Source organism: Lytechinus variegatus, chromosome 3 (assembly GCF_018143015.1).
Source record: "Lytechinus variegatus isolate NC3 chromosome 3, Lvar_3.0, whole genome shotgun sequence".
NCBI classification, from domain to species: Eukaryota; Metazoa; Echinodermata; class Echinoidea; order Temnopleuroida; family Toxopneustidae; genus Lytechinus; species Lytechinus variegatus.
Genome location: NC_054742.1, coordinates 20,885,420 through 20,906,382, shown reverse-complemented (window position 1 = coordinate 20,906,382; position 20,963 = coordinate 20,885,420). Strand labels below are relative to the sequence as shown.

General features: G+C 34.5%; 1 protein-coding gene across 1 annotated transcript; it reads left to right on the top strand.

Moving 5' to 3' along the window:
• The first annotated feature begins 1,587 nt into the window (after window positions 1–1,587).
• LOC121410470 (cholinesterase 1-like) lies at window positions 1,588–18,451 on the top strand. The gene is made up of 10 exons (XM_041602591.1): window positions 1,588–1,888; window positions 2,690–2,872; window positions 3,698–3,857; window positions 5,218–5,295; window positions 7,069–7,187; window positions 8,757–8,927; window positions 10,533–10,975; window positions 12,220–12,414; window positions 13,170–13,351; window positions 18,124–18,451. Exons 1-10 carry the CDS (start codon window positions 1,706–1,708, stop codon window positions 18,237–18,239), a joined length of 1,830 nt encoding a protein of 609 aa, XP_041458525.1. The 5' UTR covers window positions 1,588–1,705; the 3' UTR covers window positions 18,240–18,451.
• The last annotated feature ends 2,512 nt before the right edge of the window (window positions 18,452–20,963 follow it).

Sequence of the window (20,963 nt, the reverse complement as noted above, 5' to 3'; positions counted from 1 at the left end):
CAGTTTCTGCCGTCACCTCCATAAAGTCAGCTTCTCCCGCTTTTCAGCTCATTACTATAAACAACCATAATTTGGGGGCAAACAGGTTCCTAATTTAAAAAGAGGAAGGTATGGAATTCGTGTCGTATTAAATAAAAAAAGTACAATATTTTTTTATCAAATTGTATTAAACTTCATGTCATTTCCCTGTATACATTCATCTCCTGTCCTGTTATGCGCCCTCAGTTTGAAATTTTGAATGACACTTAAGTTTCTTTATATTCAAAATGAAGCGCTTCAGGATAAGTCAAAAAAAAAATAATCATCCTTTATTATATAGATAGATAATTTCAATAAATCACAGAAGTTTCAACTTTATGCGCACTATTTTCCTTGTAATGAAGTTCAATAATCTTAGAAAATCAATTGAATTAGAGACGATTGGGTATTAGAGATATCTACATTTGATGAAACGTCCGCCCTTTGAAATTTCAGAGTTTCATTGCTCTGCGCGGGGTGGAATATCTTCCTCTACCAATCTTCTCCTCTGTTTTGCGAGTTAATATGCACTGATGCTAAATTGTTTGTAATCAAATCTGATCTTTCCAAAGAAAGTTTCAATATATCTTTGAGAATACCCTTTTCTCGGGACCCTTTTTATGGCAAGAAAAATTGATAAAACACTTTAGCTTCCGCGCTTCGCGCGGAGTTATTATCATTTTAATTTCCTCCATTGTATACCTCTTTTGTGCGTTCACAATCACTTTTGAAAACAAGGTTCAAAATCGCAATATAGTCTACCGAATTGGGGGTACTAGAGACAAGAGAAACGGCTCCTTTTCATTTTAATTTATGAAACACTAAAAGCTTCGCGCTTCGCGCGGGAGGGGGAAACTAATAATAATACATTTAGCACCCAAGATTTTTTTTGGGGGGGGGGTTCTAGAGGGCCATGGTCTTGACCCTCTTGCTGTTGTATTAAAGGTCAAGTCCACCCCATAAAAATGTTGATATTTATCAATATCAATGGAGAAAAATCAAACAAGCATAACGCTGGAAATTCCATCAAAATCGGATGTGAATAAGAAAGTTACGGCAATTTAAAGCTTTACTTACTTTTTACCATGGACCTAGGTCCATGCTTTTCACATAAAAGTTTATGCACAAGACAGTGACTTGCAAACTTGAGTGTCGATAATGTCCCTCACTCATGATTTCTTTGGTTTTGTTTCAATTTACAGATTTGACAATAAGGCCCAACTTGACTGAACCATTAAATACCACATGTTAAGGGAGGAATGAAATTTTGTTTCACAGGACAATACTGGGAGAAAATTTGAATAGTTCATATTTCATATAAAATATAAATAAGAAATAGTGAATGAATGGTGTCATCAGCCCTTCATTTGAATATTGACTAGGATGTGAATATACGGGTGAATATAACTGTTATGTGAAATAAAGCGAAACTTTAAAATGTCATATAACTTTCTTTTTCACATCAGATGTTGTTGAAGTTTTCAGTGTAATGATTGTTGGATTTTTCTCTTTTTATTCAAATCAACTTTTTGTTGGGGTGGACTTGTCCTTTAAAGAAACCTAGTTTGCTTGCACGCTCGGTGAGCAATGTAAACACACTCTGCACACAGACAGTTCCTTAAATCATACGGAAGAATTCAATGTACATCAGTGGGTTTTATATACTTATTTTAGTCAATGTTCGTCAATGAATCACTCCGAAAACTCGAACAAAATGAGGTTTCTTTCCATCATTTTATTAACATTAACCGTCGAGATAAGAGGAGAAAGTCCTCGTGTGACAGTCAATGAAGGAACATTGGTCGGGAAGACAGTGGAATTTAGTGAGAATCAGTTCATCAATGTCACCAAGAATATAGATATGTTTCTGGTAAGTATAGGTCTACATCAAAGTTCAGAATCATCCATTATAAGGTATTTCGACATTGACTACCATGCACTGGTTTAACTCCCAAAACATACTTCCGGTTATTATCATCAATGACTCAAATTAATGACAAAATACCAGACTATATATTTTCACACGTATGGACATTTTTGTACTTGTTTCTAAAAGTATATTACAGGCCAGTCGCCTAATCATAATCAACAAAATAGCTGGGTTTTTTTTTAGACATTTGAACACATATCCCTTCGTGTATAACATTCCAGTCCTTGATATTGTGAAATGTCTATTTAGTATTACTATTTTCGCCACAGAAATCATAGGTTGTAGTTTAAAATGAGAATGAATTGCAAAATAAATCATCTCTTAAATAAATGTTGTCACAATAAGTGATTACACATATGCCGCCTGTATGTTACGTGGACAACTTGAAATACTGTTATTAAAATTCTTGCATAGAAGGCTTTGCTATAGCCAGTAATAAGTGTCATGTTTACTCCAGATCATACAGGGATGCCTATGTGTTCCCCAGCATTGATACCATATATACCAATAAAAATGTAATAAAAACATCAAATTTTCCTTCAAGCTTACATTTTCTAGTGCTACATATGTACTATTATTATAGTTTGATCAAATTAAAAATTTCATTTTTTTTCTCTAAAGGCTAATGTTTCATCGGAGACACAAAATGGGTGATTGAGTAAATTCGTTTGATGTACCTTATCTTTATCTACAGATTTAGATAAACTGTTAAAAAGTTTCATAATCATTGTTTATCTTTAGGGTGTACCTTTTGCAAGTCCTCCGCAAAGGTTCTCTCCTCCAGAACCTATGACGTCATGGTCAGGAGAACGAAATGCAACTGAATTCTCACCAGCGTGTCAACAAGATCCCTCAAACTCCCTCTATTACCCAATAACATCAGAAGATTGTCTCTATCTAAATGTATATACACCGAGTCCAAAGGTATGTTTCTTCTTTCATGTATCATAATATGTGCTATATTGTGGGTATTTAAATGCCATTTGTCAAAACACAGGGAAATATTTGTGACTTAAAAATTAGATTTGCAATTCATCTTTTTTAATACACCATGGAATGAATTGAATTGTCATTCAAAATACGTTTTGGTGGAGTCCGACTCGAATTACCGTTATTATTTTGCAGAAGTGTATGCTGTTTATTTCCCTTATTCCCCTCTAGAACAAACATCATTACAAACAAATCCAAGAACTAAAATTAATGAAATAAAGACAGCTATAAAGATGCGTATATCATGTTACTTGGATCATGGACGTGAGAGGGAGATTGGATTCCCTAACAATTTGTTTTGCATCGAACTTACGTGTACTTCTGAATTATGATAAAACAATTTCAAATTAATATCATATTTACTGAATTCTTATGTTGAGCGTTCATGCAGTGTATAGTAAAGGCAATATAATACTACCTCAATTAATGTTATGTTACATGTACTGACAACATTCAAGCTGTTTTAACAACATACTGTATATATTTGGGGTCATCCAATTGTGATTTAGTTGCTTTGAGATAAAAGATATAGGAGAGTCAAAAGGGGCCTAAGCTTTCGATCCTAGCAGAATCTTCGTCGGAGGCAAAATGACAAACATATAAAGTGGAACAACCACAATATAGACCACAGACATTCAACATCAACACTAGAAACAAGGAGACAAAAGACAATAATTAAAGGATCTTGAGCATTGATTGAAATCTTAATGTTTAATATCATTAGCAATAAATTGCATAAAATTGTAACTTTATGTACAGCCCTCTGGTATACCTGTGATGGTATGGATTCATGGAGGAGGGTTTGTTACTGGTTCAGCAATGACCTACAGTTACTATGGAGTTCCATTGGTTGCTGTTGGTGATGTTATCATGGTTTCTATCAACTATAGACTGGCAATCTTTGCACATTTGACAACTGGTAGGTTTGTGGTTCTCAGGAAGGTCACCTATTAGTAGTTTTAAGTTTTTCTTTTAACCTTGGTAGAAATGTTTCAAGCTAAAGTTCTTCTAAAATGCTTATTCGATAAAACAACCACATTATAATCCTTAAAAAAAACAGCATTTGGCCATCTTTAATTAATATATACAATTTTCTTTGTCGCTCCATATTGATGGATACTTGATTCCTTGAATCAAAAGGATGCATGGTCAATTAATCTCAATCCAGGAATTGAATGTGTTTCCTTATCTGTACAATTCAAGGAAAGTGGTGATTTGCGACCCCTTGTGATGTGCAAGTAATGCATTAGAACTATTTTGAAAATAACAACAAAAGAATATGGGGAGATGAAAGACAAAGAAGAGAAAAGACTATTGAAAGAGAAGGCTGGGTGGTGGAGCCCTATTTCATCGAGGAAAAATTACGTCAACTTGAGATTAATTTGCTCCCCCTTCAAAATATATTGGCGACGCCCCTCGTCGCACTCTTGTTCAGCATAATTAATTGAGCATGTTCAGGTACTCGAACGTTAAATTTTATTATAAACCCCTCAAAAAAAGTTTGCAACTCAGTTTTGGGGGATATCTTTTTGGTTAATGAAGTATAAAAGATGAAACTGGTATCATTGGAAAGCTGAATTATTCTTCTTTACAATGACATGCCATTTGCTGTGATTATGTAATCATGGAATATGCAATCACCCTGAACATCGAGAAAAGTCAGAAGTGAAATGTTGCAAAATGCATTGATTTCCAACAAGAGTCTCCATTTCTATAGAATTTCCACCATCATGACCATGCAAGTGACAGTGTATGCACTCGGTCCATCCTCGAAACAATTGGAAATTCGCTATTGCAAACGACGCATTTTGCAACATTTCATGTCTAATAACATTGCTGCGTATTATCATGTCTGTGTATTTCATGATAACACAAGCATTACAAATGACACATGATCGTAAAGAGGAATAATCATACTTTCCAATGATTTAACTTTTACATATGATGATGGCACACTAAGAAATTTACTAGCACTCAAACTTGAGTTGCGGAACTTTTTTTGAGGGGTTTAGTTAGCTGTATAGATTATTGCACACACTCTTAAATGTTGGGCAACATACTGTCCACATAACTATTGGCTAAAAAAGTGTTTCCAACCTTGGGTAGTTCTCAACCAATACTGTGTAGTTTTCACCCAAAGTAAACATTATTGGTTTAATTGGATGCATTTTTAACAAATTGTTGTGAGGAAAGTATGTTGCCCAACATTTTGAAGAGTGTAAATTTTTTTAGAGTGTATAAAGAATTAGTAGCCTAATATTTGTTTTTTCGCTCCAAAGGGGATTCTGAAGCTCCTGGAAACATAGGGATGCTGGACCAAGTTGCTGCTCTGGAATGGATTTATCATAACATCGAAGGTAAGAGCACACTTCTTAAATAAATAACATGTGCTTATGTTTATTCGTGACTTATGTATTATTAATTTAACCCGTGAGGTCACTAGCTGATATATACACTCTAAAAAAATATTGGGTAAAAATTCTTCATGAGGCTAATTGCACTGTGTGCCCAACCAACATTGGGAATTTCTTTCTGGCATTTTTATTTATCCAGTGTGATGAAAATTTTGCTCATTCTAAAGTAATTGCAGCTTATTTTATAACCTCATATACAGGGCACTATGCTTTGGTAAAATACTGCCAAAATTTGTTGGATACATAGTTACCCTCGTGCTGGTTGAAATTTTACCCAATATATTTTTTTACAGTGTAGTGGTACACAAAGCACGTGGGTGTAATTTTAGGAAGATTTCATGGACTGAAACTCAATTCTTGTAAGAATTGTTATTCAATACGTGCATATTCCTGAATCCACAATCAACCGTCATAATTATGTGTTAATTCAATTCAATTTCAATTCATAATTTATTTCAATCAATCAATCATAAAAATCCAGGTATATACAAATTTGATAAAAACACGGAATTGAGAGCACCTGGAAGTTTTTATTAAAAAAAACTTGTGGATGGGTTACCACCATGATACAATTAGATACAAATCAATATAAGACATACATAGTAAATAACAAATAACATTGAAATACAATGCAAAAAATGGGTATAGGGTAAATAAACAAGAAGTGACCTACAGTGGTCTATTGGCAGGATTTTCATACTAAGAGAAAGTAATTACGCTTATACAAGCTTTTCAAACTTATTTAGAGTTTTACTCTACAACGTAGAGGATTTTGGGTAATTTCAGTTTTTGGAAGATTTTGGTGAGGATCTGCTGAATGACGGGTAAAGTATGGATGGTGGCATTTGTGTTGAAAAGATATTATTAACAATATTTGACAAAATATTTGAATGGAAATTGTACATACATATATAAGTTATAAGTAATAGTCAAGTCACAAATATTCAATATTTTACACTCAAGAAAACACTTGTTTGTGTGACTATTGAAATGTGCATTACAAACTGTTCTTTTTAACTGTTTTTTAATAACAAATAATATATGTAAATGTGTTTTAAATCCATTCCCCATAGCATACACCGATAAGCGAGGTGGGGTGAATATAATGAAATTAATATATGTCTGGGTAAAATAAACTTCAGTTTACGGATGACTTTATCGAAATGAGGTTTCCAGGATAGAAATTCATTTTTCTTGATACCTAAAAAGTGATATTTGATACCTGGGAAATAATCTTGCCATCCATAATAATTGGAGTAATGTCAGTACCAATTTTATTAGTTTGTGTTTTAAAAAGTACAAAGTTAGTTTTTTTTCAAGGTTCAGTGACAGTTTATTGCATTGAAGCCATGCAGATAACGACTTTATGAAGTTCAATATATATGATATTAATGAGAAAATATAATATTATTGTGAGAAAGAGTTTGAAATTAAGGACTGAGGAACAATTTACAAGATCATTGATATACAAAAGGAAGAGCGAGGGGCCGAGGACGGACCCTTGCGGAACGCCGTGCGATACATGACGGAAAGTTATATTATATTCCATCCAACTAATGCTACTCCAAAGAAACCAACTCCAATCGACCGATAGTATTTCATCGGAATTAAAGTGATTGCTTTGGTTGGTCGAGATTCATTTTTGTCGATGTGACTGGGATATAATATTGCATTGATTTAATGATGTAACATTAATATTCTTAAATGTGTTTTCAGCGTTTGGAGGTGACAAAGACCGAATCACAATATTCGGAGAGAGTGCTGGAGCAGCTAGCGTCGGATTTCATGTACTTTCCAAACTCAGTCGTCCATACTTTAGTCAAGCCATTTATCAGGTTTGTAGTAAAGCCTTATTCAACCACTTCTCTTTAATCAATTAAGAGAATAAAATGCATCACTCACGGTTCTAAATTATTCCATAAATGTACTTTTGAGGGTGCCACTTGGGTTCGGTGTACAAATGGCGGAGGTAATAATGGCAGAGGTGAAAAAGGCAGGGGTTATAATGAGAGAGGTAAATATGGCAGAAGTAGAAATGACAGGTATACATGACCAGTCTTAAACCCCCATGCAATAAATTGCCAAGCCCCCGCATATATAGATTAAATAAAAAGTGCATGTCATGGTTAGACATTTCATCATATCATTGTGTCTTCATCGGCCTAACAATGCTATTCACGAATTCAATACACAATGAGGGCCTGCATGAGGGCTTTTTAAAAGAAATCAAAGGACAGATTTTTTTTTCATTCAATTTACCAGAAGCAAAATGAAACTGCACTGGTCTCATTCATCTTTTTATTTAACGTTCTTTTTTTCCATCTGGCTGGTTCTTTTGATCTATATAAAGCTTTGCCAGGTTTACCGATTAAAAAAAGGAGGAAGAGTAGACATGAGAGAGGTGGAGAGAGAGAGAGGGTTAGGGCGGGTAAAACAGAATCTGGAGGGGAAAGATTAGACGTTGAAATTGTCACAAATGATTGTAATTAAATATTTTGTCCCTATTTGTATGTCGTCTGTAATACACTGTAAAAAAATACTGGGTAAAATTTTACCACCACGAGGGTAATTATAATTATGTCCAACCAAATTTGGGCAGTATTTTACCCAGTGCGGGAAGCATATTGTCCATAGGTTAAAAAAATAAGCAGCAATTACTTTAGAATGGGCAAAATTGTCATCACACTGGATAAATAAAAATGCCCAAAAGAAATTCCCAATGGTGATCGAACACAATGATTACCCTAATGGAAAACTTTTATCTAATATTTTTTAGAGTGTATTCTTTTTAATGACAATAAGCATGCATTCCCGGGTTCGGCACTGAATTTGTAACTAATGAAAATCAATAATATAATCTTGATTTGCCGGGTAAACCAATTTGGGGTCGATCGAGGGTCTCCTTCAGATTCTTTGAATAAAAGAAGACCCTGAACCTTTACCACTACATCCAATATAATATTGAATATAAACGCCTTGATGATCATAACCCTTGGAAGCGAGAATGATGTTGGGTAATTTGAGTGATCATTGTTGTTGCATCTCAACTAATAAATGTCTGTTGTATATACGTTTAAGGAACTGCCTACTGGACTTTTGATTTATATAACCTAAGTTCCAACCAATTTGTACACCATAAGCATCACCTCTGAAATATGATTGGTATGCTAAAATGTAGAAATTTGACACAAATCTGTCTTTGAGAATTCAATAAAACTTCGAACAAAACAATGTTTCATAAATTTAAGCAAGTGTTAAACTTTCCAGCAATTATAGATTGAATATCGCTGTTTAGATTTTCTATATTTTATAGCTGATCAGTTTATATTAGTATGGTGTTGTATAAGCGAATTTACTTTCTAAGACAGACGTTTATTCATATTTCTGTGATATATTATTTACAGAGTGGAACAGTATTTAATCCCTGGTCATTCGAAGACGATCCTTCAGAAGGGATTGAGAAGTCTCAAGACCTTGGAAGATCAATGGGTTGTGATGATGTAACATCTTCTGTTTCTTTGGTCTCGTGTTTAAGGGATTTGGATCCTATAGCCCTAGGCCAAGCCGCTGACCAGGTATGTTTCAAACCAATTATTATTGACTGATAGAATATAGGTTTTAAGCCTGTATAACCCTAAAAAGACACTTTATTTACTTTACCATGCATATCATTTTTCTTTTACTGTCCTCTTCCAACCCAATGCTGTTCGCCTTTCGATTAATTTCCTTAATCAAATTTAACTTACAGACAGTGGCGTAACTACGGGGGGGGGCATGGGGGCACGTGCCCCCCCCCCAATAGGCTGACAAAAAAAAACGGGGAAAAGGAGAAAAAGAGGGAGAAAGGAAGAGAAACGTAGTGGGAAAGAAGACATTATTGTTCATTATAAGGTTATATTATATCATAATTATGTTATATTACATAAAAACATTTTTTTCATAACTTTATGAGACATAATTTGCTCAGGGCCTATGTCTTCATTGTTCCTGGTGCTCGCATTGTCCGTTTACCGAGAAATATAATCATGCTATACTAAAACCTCCCGTTTGCAAGTCAACATACACCAAACTGCCAAATATTTCCTCGCACTTCGAGTTTAATATTATTGTTTTATGTGCAATAGTATGCTTCTTTTTCATGACTACTTATAGTGATTGCCCCATTTTAAGGTCTTGATATAAAACATTTCCTGTCCGTGCTCACGTTCACAGTAGTGGATTGGTGAAATATGAATTCCTAGAATCAGTCCTTAAAATGTCCCTTTTTCTAATCTGAATATCAAAAATTTTCGGCTCGCCCTTCGCGCTCGCATCATTTGGTTAGTAAACTATGTATGGTCTTCGTGGATTCGTACAAACAAGCCTTAAAATGCCCCTCTTCAGTTCTGAATTTCCTAAATTTTCAGCTCGCGCTTCGCGCTCGCAAGATTTGATTAGTGACATGGGTATGTTGATCATGATTACAAGCGCTTTATGTGCATGTTTAGATGTAATCCTAACAAAATAAGCAAGCGCTTATTGGCACTCGCATTAGATTACTACGGTGAGATGTGTATAATCTTAATGGATTCCTAAAATATAGTCTTAAAATCTTCCTATTTGGGGGTCAATATTTACAAAAAAAACTCAGCTCGCACTTCGCGCTCGCATTATTTAGCGAGACAAGTACGTATCATGATTACAAAAGATTGATTACAATGTCCTTTTTTAGGTCTGAATATAAAAAAATTTAAGCTCGCGCTTCGCGCTCGCATTATTTGACCAGTCAGAGACATTTCTGTTTGATGGCACTGTCCCTAAAATGTCTCTAATAGGTCAGTATACCCATCAACTGGGCGCGCTTCGCGCGCTCACTTAGTGACTCAAAATTTTTGCTGGTGCCCCCCAATGCCATGACCCACGGTACGCCACTGCTTACAGGTATATTATTCAATTATTGGTGTCTTTTTTCCCAATTATATTTTTATCATTTCCTTTTATAGATTTCGTCCGATATATAAAAAATCATTCAACAATGACTATTTATTCCCAGCACTTCAAGTTTGACAAATCTATCAATAGTCACTTTTTATAATTATTACAAATTAAGAGACAGATTCTGTAAAAAAAAACCATAACGTTTGAATTAAAAATGAAATAATCCTACAAAATTCTTTGTTTTTCCATCGATATTTTTCCAGGTTTACGGGCAAACATATCCAGTGACTTTAGATGGAGTCTTCCTAGATGATACCCCAACTAATCTGTATGAGAAAGGAGACTTTGCTAACGTACCAATCATGATAGGTTTTAATAAAGATGAAGGAACATTATATGTTTTACAGGTCATTCCCGAGTCTTTCGGTAGTCCGATAGCACCTTATATTAACCGTACATACTTCGAAACTTACGTTCGATCTATCATGATTATTTATGAACGCAACGATGAGATCGTCAATGATGCCGTGTTCCAAGAGTACATAGACTGGACAATGGCTGATGACCCTACTGCTGATTACTTTCGATCAATGGTTGATTTTAGTGGTGATTTTGATTTCGCTTGTTCATCTGATATGGTGATGAGGAAGCATGCACAAGCTGGTGGCACTGTCTTTAAGTATTACATGACACACGATCCTACTGAGTAAGTATTTAAGGCACACTGAGGCGTACCCCCAGGGATCGTTCATGAAAGTTGTCGGCACTGAAAATTTCTTCCTCTGACACTTTCCATGGTAACATGCAGATGCCGGTGTTTCTTAGCCAATCAAAACCAACGATTTCACTGGAATTGTCAACACTATCAATTAAGTCAGTGCCGACAACTTTCCTTCGGGAGCTTGCGTATATGTAAGATCGTATATATCTCTATGCCAACAACTTTTTGAAACACCCCCATGAGTTCTGGGCCTCGTTACATCAAAGTTATGATTTTACCATCCAACGGTGATTGCCATGGGAAATCAAGGATAAACTGGCTCTTGTGTATTTATGAAGACACATTCGAATTTTCAAGAAAAAAAAGTTACTCCCCTAGTAAAAAAGGGATATTTTGAAACAAAATGCAGAAAAAGGAGTGAAGAGAACTCGGTTTATTATCTTTATTGATCACAGTTTAATTTCTTGAGATGAAGTATTCTTTACATGTATCATTTTTTTAAAGTTTTTTAATCACTATCTTGACCTTTCATGGATTTTTTTTAGGATGCAATAATTATGAGTTGGGTATTTGACAAGAATAAGCCGAACGCTTCCACATAAAAAACTAGTGAAATAATATCGGATAACTTTTACTAGAATTATGACAAGTAATTATTCAATTATTTGTGTCTATTCTTTTCCCAATTAATCTAATGCCATGGCCCTGGGAAGCGGGGATGCTTCCAGCACCCCCTGGAAGTCAAGTTGTTGTGTACAAATCCCAAAATATCCTTCATTATGGGAGCGAAATCCCCCCCCCCCTTTGTTTCTCATACTTTTTTCAGACCGAATCCCTCTTCATTTTAGAGTAATAATTTTTTTTGTGGGGGCTATTTGCTTGCTAAATAAACTAGCATCCTCTTTGAAAATTTGATTAGTGTTTACAATAAGATATCGAGATTAAAATTTACATGTATTTATGCTATCGATCATTGGATTAAAAAAAATCATTATACGTATTTCGACTGATCAATGAGTTATTTTATCTTGATCAGGTGTACATGTTATCTTCTATACCCATTATGAGTGGACGATAAGCATATAGTTTTGGATTTTATCTTTATTCAAGTTTAAATACAATCATGTCTATCGTTTGTTCCGGTTTTCCGTTTTTGGATTCTTTTGAAAATTGTAAATGTTATTAATACCAATTTTATTTTATGAGATTTCTATATTTGTTATTTTCAGTTCTATATACAAGTACGGTGATATCATTCCTGATATACCTTGGATTGGAGCTGGTCACGGGGAAGATCTGATTTTTGTCTTTGGTTATCCATTCATTGAAGAACTTAAAGACATCACGGGTCATACCTTGACAGACGAAGAAAAGGCACTCTCTGTAAAGATGATGAAATTCTGGACAAATTTTGCCAAATCAGGGTAAGACACCTATACAAAACTCTGTGTTGGTATGTAGATTCTGTCTAGATTGAATTTATCAGTGAGTCAATAAACATATTCTAGTAACATCGATCACTCTTATTTCAAAGTAAACAATTCGCAGCCACCAGTCACCAGTGACCTAAAGAAATATGTAATCTTTATAAGTATATAATCTAATGTTTTAGAACAAAATATAAGTTTATTTTAGCTTTGTATATACTAAATCAGACATGGCACTACCATTAGGAGGGGGGTATGTAGTGAAAAGGGTAGAGGTATAAAACGAAACAGATGAAGAAATGGAAGAAGGGAGAAAGAAGGAATAATGATAACATTGAGTGGTCTTCGTTGTGTTCAGTCTAAATATTAGCACTCTCATTTATGTATTTTGAAATAGGCCTAGCTAGGGATATCTTATATTTTGACTTGCGTGACGCATATAGACCCATAAATAATGTCAATTACGTATGCTTATTATTCAACCTTTATTTCATAAAGAAAATGTTAACTAACAAAATGGAACGAAAGTAAAGGGACACTTTATGCGTATCATAGGGCTTATAGAATATCAAACGGTTGGGAAAGGGCATTAGACATACTTGCGGTTATGGAGAGCGTTTATAGTAATTTGCTCAATATTACATTGACTGCAAGTCAGGTGTATCCATTAATGATTATGGTTCAGTATAGGCGTTCTGGTTGTACCATTTTATCTTTTATTTAATCAAACTTCAATTCACACCAATATGCAGAAATCCAAGCAAGTCAAGTTTGGATGGTGAAGAAGGAGAAGGAGAGGATTTTTGGCCTTTGTATACAATCCCTGAACTGAACCACAAGGAGATATCCCTCCAGTTAGGGCAAGGTAGAGCTATTAGAGCTCGGCAGTGTCATTTCTGGAATGAATATGTTCCAAAACTTCAAGCTTTTTCAAGTAAGACTTTCTCTGTAATGCCAAGGAGCTGATCTGGTTCCTTATCACGTTCCTCCAGAATGAGATGGGGGACCAGTCGCGATGAAGTGACATTTCAGTCTTTCAAGAGTGAGTTTCACCTTTTTAGGAGTGAAAGTGTACATCTGTTTTTAACTTTCACTCCTACAGACGTGAAACTCACTCTTGAAAAACGGAGACCACACTCTATCAGGAATGGTACCTTATATCAATCTGAGAGGAGCGTGATTAGGGAGGGACCAGAATTAGCTCCTTTGCATTTACAGAGTTTGATATTCATATCGACGATGCTTATCTTGCATGCTACTCATCATGAATTATAACTTCTTATATGGTTATGTATGTCATAAATTTGGCCACAAAATATTAGGTTTACACAAATTAATTGTATTTCATCCTATAAGAAATGAGAATGTATCATTCTTATGGTGCAATAAATTTAATCATTAAAATTATTTTGTATATCCTTACAATATGAAGTTATATATTTAATAATTTATCATAATTGTTCACAGGATTAGACTCATGAAGCTAGTCAACACCATGTTGTTTAATCAAGAACTTGAAATTAATATTTGTTTCCGTCTTGAAGTCAAATCCTCTTTCTAAATTTTGTTACGTTTCAGTCACGGGCGCAAAACCCGGGGGATGGGGAATACATCCCCTCACTTTTCGGAGAGGGGGATGGCATGTGCAACCACCCCTCACTTTGCAAGATAAAAAAAATATATTGTTTAATCATCAAAATAATGGTTAATTCTACCGCTAATGTGTGGGTTCATCTTTTAATGCATTCAAAGTGCTTAAATTGGCCTAATTTTGCATTCTTATAATGCAAACATTCATCGCGCGGTCGCTCCATTCCCGCGCTCAATCTTACAAGAATTTGGCCGTGACAAATCCCTACGTTTAGCTTATCGCAAAATCTATGGGGGTTTAGTTATAATAAGTCCATTTATGAATATGTGATTCCAATGACTTTATAAGTTTGGAAATAAACCAATAAAACATCCTTTAAATACACTTTCGTTAATAATGGGGGGGGGGTATCTGGTATCTTTGTGGAAGAGGGGGGTTTTGTAAAAAAAAAAAAAAAAAGAAGTATATATATACAGTGCGTATCAAAAAAAAGTTTACACTCTGAAAAAGCCCTGGGAATTCAAAAATATACGACATGTGGGTAATTTTTTCACATATATTTTTGGGTTTGGGTCTCATCTATCCAATGAAAGTAAAAGTTTTGACAGAATGTTACACTTGAGTGAGCACTGTCCATTTTTGTAAAGCTCGCAGAAATCTGTTTGCGCAGAAATGCTTGTTTTCACGCTGTGTCAAGGGGAAATGGGTAAAATCAAACTTACCCTGGGAACAAATTTTCATACATTTCCCATGCACTTTTAGTCAATTTAAATAAAACGGATACATTCAAGCATTTTGTAACAATTTTGCCACCAAAATTGAAATTTTAACACTTAGTAATCACAACCTTTACCATTTTTGTGCCAGCTATATCTGAGGACAACTAAATCTAAACAAAAGTTTATATTTGACATTTCCAGCATTTTTTCACTAAGTTTGTATCATTTAAAGTGGGTTTACATTTCGTTTTTAATTAATACTTGTTTCTCCACACCTTTTCCAAGCTTGAAAACGATTAACAAAATGAAAATCAAGCCTAAGTCATTTCATATAAATCACAGCTCAGTGTAAAGCAAATATCGTCACGATTGCCTCGGTGTGTGGGGGAGTTAGGTTGAGCGCAATGCACTCTTCGAAGTATTTTGGCAAGGAAACAAGTTAAAAATGTAAAAGATATCTTCAAATAAATTTTACTAGCTAAATCCCATGGGTTCTTCATGATTAAGGTCTACTTTTATTTGCATAAGTATTTCAAAGTTCTGCGCAAATTATTTTTCACTAACTTTTCAAAAGTAAGTGGTGCTCACTCAAGCAGAAGTTTTTTTTCGACAGTTATATCGTCATTTGCTTAAATGGATCGGTACCAATCTTAAAATGTGGAAAAATCTTCAGGATATTACAAATGTATAATTTTACAGGAATTTTTCTAAGTGTAAACTTTTTTATTGATACGCACTGTATATATTACATATATATTATATATGGCCTACCGTATTAAGTTTTAACTTGTAGAATAAAAGTGTATGAGTTACTGATTGACCAAATCAACGCCGTTAATGAAACACTCAGCTTTACGGTTTTATCCATTTATAGGGGACTTTAAATCTCATTAACACAACAATGTAACAAAAGTTACAAAAAGGAATTCTGTTTAAAAAAATGGAATGTTGCATCATCCATATAATTTTAAAGCTTATTCGAAACCTTTCCTCTTTATATGCGTCATTGTTACATCCCCCGGGGGGGGGGGGCACTTACATTGAGGAGTGGATACCATGTGCGACCAAAAAAACACGTAAAAAGGATGTCTTTTTCACGATAGGGCACGTTACGTACGTAACGTGATAAGGGTGTCTAAAACACAAAAATAATGAAAAAGGGGTATCTATTTCGCTAGGGCAATTACGTGTTTAGGGTCGAATTTGCGGGGGTGATAAAACAATATTAAAATGTTTTATAAAGGATGTCCTTTTTGCCCCAACACTTCGTGTTTAGAGTCCAATTTGCGCGAGGTGTAGAGGGGGGGGGGTCGTACTAAACCAAATAAGGTAAAGCCGACGACCGAAGGACCCGTAACAATAAAACATTCCTGTACTTGTTTAGGGGTTCATTTGCCAAGAGTATCGTTTTGTTTCCAATACTTGTTAAGGGTATGGTTTCACACCCCAATACTTGTTAAGGGGTGCATATTCAGAATATGGAAATTACGTGTTTAGGGTGCTTTTTGAGACCCCATGGTCGCGCATGGTATCCACTCGTGAATGGAAGTGGCCCCCCGGGACATTTCCACGTTTTTGAAGTTTATATTATGGCCTGTGATTGCCTATGATCATTCCGTATGGCAACATTATTTCCAATACCAATGATCCCAATTTTGTTTTCATTCTCATCTCACCTTTAACCAATGTACAAATGAGTTTTCATTGAACAAAACTCGACTTTAATCCCTATTTTCATGTTTGTATATTTCCTGTTCATATTCTTCTAAAGTTTGCGTTATTAAAGGTCAAGTCCACCTCAGAAAAATGTTGATTTGAATCAATAGAGAAAAATCAGACAAGCGCAATGCTGAAAATTTCATCAAAATCGGACGTAAAATAAGAAAGTTATGACATTTCAAAGTTTCGCTTATTTTCAACAAAATAGTTATATGAACGAGCCAGTTACATCCAAATGAGAGAGTCGATGATGTCACCCACTCACTATTTATTTTATTTTTATTGTTTGAATCATACAATATTTCAAATTTTACGAATTTGACGATTAGGACCTCCTTGCCTGAAGCACAAAATGTTAAAATAATGAAATTCCACGTGTTCAGGGAGGAATGAAACTTCATATCACATAACAATGACGAGAAAATAAAAATATTTCATATTATATATAATAAAATACATAAGAAATAGTGAGTGAGTGATGTCATCAACTCTCTCATTTGGATGTAACTGGCTCGTTCATATAACTATTTTGTTGAAAATAGGCGAAACTTTGAAATGCCATAACTTTCTTATTTTACATCCGATTTTGATGAAATTTTCATTGTTATGCTTGTTGAATTTTTCTCTTTTTATTCAAATCAAGTTTTTGTTGGGGTGGACTTGTCCTTTGATAATATACCCATATCATCCTCCGTAATTCATGCATATCAATTTAAACGAGTGAAATAACTTTTCAAGGCTCGCTAACTACGCTTACCGCCGCAATTTCTCCCATAATTCCACTTCCTTGAAAGACGATTTGTAAATTATTCTGTCTTCAATCTATAGAAAAATTCCTCTCTCGCTTCGCTCGCTTTCAAATGGATACTAACTGTAATTCATTAGTTTACGTCACACTAAAGCCATTACAATATTTCCATCGAAAAAAAACGTCATGAGAGTCCTTCAAGTGAAAAATGGTAGTCTTATGCACGCACTTATACTCCTGTATACAGTATATGCCTATATAGCCCGTGATGTGATAAGACTTGAAAGAGGTTTTTGAGCATCATTCTTGATTCTTCCTACTGAAAAACTGCTAGATCCCTATGCTCACTCGCCGCAGCATTAATCACACCTCATGAAAGACGATTTTGATCATCAGGTCTTTAACTACTGAAAATTTGCTCGCTCGCTCGCATTTGGATATTAACTGTTCGGTAGTTTATATCACAACAAATTCATTACAATCATAGCCATTGAAAAAAAAATCGTGAGAGGCCTTTAACTGAAATATAAAAGGATTCTGATCACGGTTATACCCCCCCCCCGTATACATATAGCCCTAGGTGTGGGGTTGTCCCCAAAATTTTTAATTTTCAGGTCAATATATTGCTTTCACCCCCCCCCCCTCTCACTGCTCGGACCGGATTTACGCCTGTGATTTCAGTCAAATACACATTTTGCCTGTAAGTTACTTTAGATAAATATTATGTAATATAATTTTAGTTCAGATGTCTCAAAGAATTTATGAAATAATTTTCTATTTTAGTGTTCGACTCTCATTTTATTCCCCCTTTTTAAAGAAGATACTTTAGTGGTTCTTATTACTTTACGAGGATACAAAACCAAAGTTAAAGTTCTACCAATTTGAAAAGCACTATGTTAATAATGATCATATCGACCCTTGTATTTCAGATTCAATTGACGATGAGGAGAAGGCATGGCGAGAGAGTTATAATGGATGGAAGGATGAAATGACAGAATGGCAACAAGTCTTTGATGAATATAAAAAACAACCTACATGCAATTAGAAACACCCATTTTGCACCGTATGTGCCTCTCTGGACAAGTGAAATACATGTGTGGTCACTTTCATCAACCTTTTTATATCTTGCGGAGATGTTTCAATTATTAGTTTAATCATTTGAACTTGACGTAATCTGTTGGTAATACAGTGCGTATCAAAAAAAGTTTACACTTAGAAAAAATCCTGTAAAATTATAAATTTGTAATATAATGAAGATTTTTCCACATTTTTACATTGGTACAGATCCAATTAAGCAAATGGCGATATAACTGTCGAAAAATAATTCCGCTTGAGTGAGCTCCATTTACTTTTGAAAAGTTAGTGAAAAATGATTTGCGCAGAACTTTGAAATATTTATGCGATTAAAAGTAGACCTTAATCATGAAGAACACGTGGCATTTAGCTAGTAAAATTGATTTGAAGATATCTTTTACCTTTTAAACTTTCTTCCTTGCCCAAAATACTTCAAAGAGTGCATTGCGCCCCACCTAACTCCCCCACACACCGAGGCAATCGTGACGATATTTGCTTTACACTGAGCTGTGATTTATATGAAATAACTTAGGCTTGATTTTCATTTTGTTAATCATTTTCAAGCTTGGAAAAGGTGTGGAGAAACAAATATTAATTAAAAACGAAATGTAAACCCACTTTAAATGATACAAACTTAGTGAAAAAATGCTGGAAATGTCTGATATAAACTTTTGTTTAGATTTAATTGTCCTCAGATCCAGCTGGCACAAAAAAGGGTAGAGTTTGTGCTTACTAGGTGTTGAATTTTCAATTTGGTGGCAAAATTGTTACAAAATGCTTGAATGTATCTGTTTTATTTCAGTTGACTCAAAGTGCAAAGGAAATGCATAATAAATGTTTCGAAGGGTAAATTTCATTTCGCCCTTTCTCCTTGACACAGTGTGAAAATGAGCATTTCTGCGCAAACAGATTTCTGCGAGCTTTACGAAAATGGTCAGTGCTCACTCAGGTGTAACATTCTGTCAAAACGTTTACTTTCATTGGATAGATGAGACCCAAGTCTAAGATTATATGTGAAAAAATTACCCATATGTTGTATATTTTTTCATTCTCAGGACTTTTTAAAAGTGTAAACTTTTTTTTGATACGCACTGTATAATATGGATCTTTGTTGTATTTGAAACACTTCTATACTTCTGAGCTTTGATTGTTTCACCGCCTTCATTTACTATCTGTACTGATTTCACAATAGGCAAAACTGATGTCTATATCTTTACTGTAATATTTTAGAACAAGTGGTGAGTGATTTATGAGTTTTACCTTTCACCAGACTTCAATTTTTCGAGAAAGATCACAGTGAAAACATGTGCGACGTCATACTTTGTCCAGATAATTTACTGACTTCTTACAGCTTAATCTTCTGGTAATTCAATGTGTTGCAAGATGCAGTACTACAATCCACGATATTAAAGTACATCCTAACAAAGCAGCAAATTAAACAGAAATGATTTCTCCCGTAATTTCTTCCGTGAATGGTTAAACCTATTCTTCTTTTCCATTTCTCTCTCTTATTCTGATTAGTATATGTTGTTATTATTTTGTTTATTCATATGAACCATGTGCTTAAGCTTACAGGGTTCCAAGCCCATCAGGGAAATCAGGGAAGATTATTTTACTTTTTTCCAGTTAGGGAAATATCAGGAATTAATTCTTAAAAAATACTTCAAATCATGCAGGGAATTTTGATTGGCTCAAAAGTTGAAAGCATGGTAGTCAGTCCGACTATTTTGTTGCAACAACATCAGTTTCTCAACAGAGGTTGATGAAATCCCAAGAAGCAGAGCAGCCATCATTTTCAAATTTGAAATGAACTTTAGATGTCATAATGTAGGCCTACAATGAAAAAATATGTTTGTATTCAGAATTTTGCTGATGTCCTCATTTTATTCCCTTCAGAATTCATACATGGTTCTAAATTCCACCAGTCTACAGTACGTTTTTGCTATCATATATATATATATATATATATTTGACAGTAGAAATACATTTATGAAACAATAAGAGAAGTTTTGTTTGTTTTAATAATTATGCGGGCTTGTCAATCATGGTAGACTAAGGGTTAAAGAGGATGGGTTAAGTTACATAAGTTTTATTTAATGTAGAAGTAATAAATTTAAATGACAAAGTTAGATACAGTTTGCTTTGCTCACTCCCTGTAAATGTTATGAATTGTACGTCCCTATTTAGATTTAAAATAGCCTTACATTTTAATTAAAAAATAGAATTGAAGCAGTGCTATATAATAAATAATTATATATAAAAAATTTCTAGAGATGATGTAAATTCATGTATTTAGCGTTCTCTTATATAGATTCAATGTGATTCTCTTTGTTTACCAAGGAGAGTGTGCGAATTCCCTGTAGAAAAAATTATTGCACCACTGATGGATTTCCTTAGACTTAGGATTGATTGGATCAGTCGTAACTCTTTGTAAGACGGGGCCCAGATGTCACACTGCATGGCAGGGGCGGGTGCAGGATTTTTCGAAATGGGGTACATTTACCCGAGGAAAAATTTGACAAGAAAAAACAAAGGTTTCAACCAAAAATTAAGGGAATTTCGTCCACGAAAAAAAATGACAAGCAAAAAAAAGGTCTCCACTTTGAAAGGGGTTTAGCACACTTCTGTTTAAAGGCATTTTTACATTACGAATTTTAATTGTGCCTCTCAAAGAGGAGAGCATGGGCCAGCTGTG

Coding starts and splice junctions, on each gene's coding strand:
- LOC121410470 (XM_041602591.1), top strand. CDS start 1,706: ATGAATCACTCCGAAAACTCGAACAAAATGAGGTTTCTTTCCATCATT. Junction 5,296..7,068: donor GATTTATCATAACATCGAAG/GTAAGAGCACAC, acceptor ATGTGTTTTCAG/CGTTTGGAGGTGACAAAGAC. Junction 7,188..8,756: donor TTAGTCAAGCCATTTATCAG/GTTTGTAGTAAA, acceptor TATTATTTACAG/AGTGGAACAGTATTTAATCC.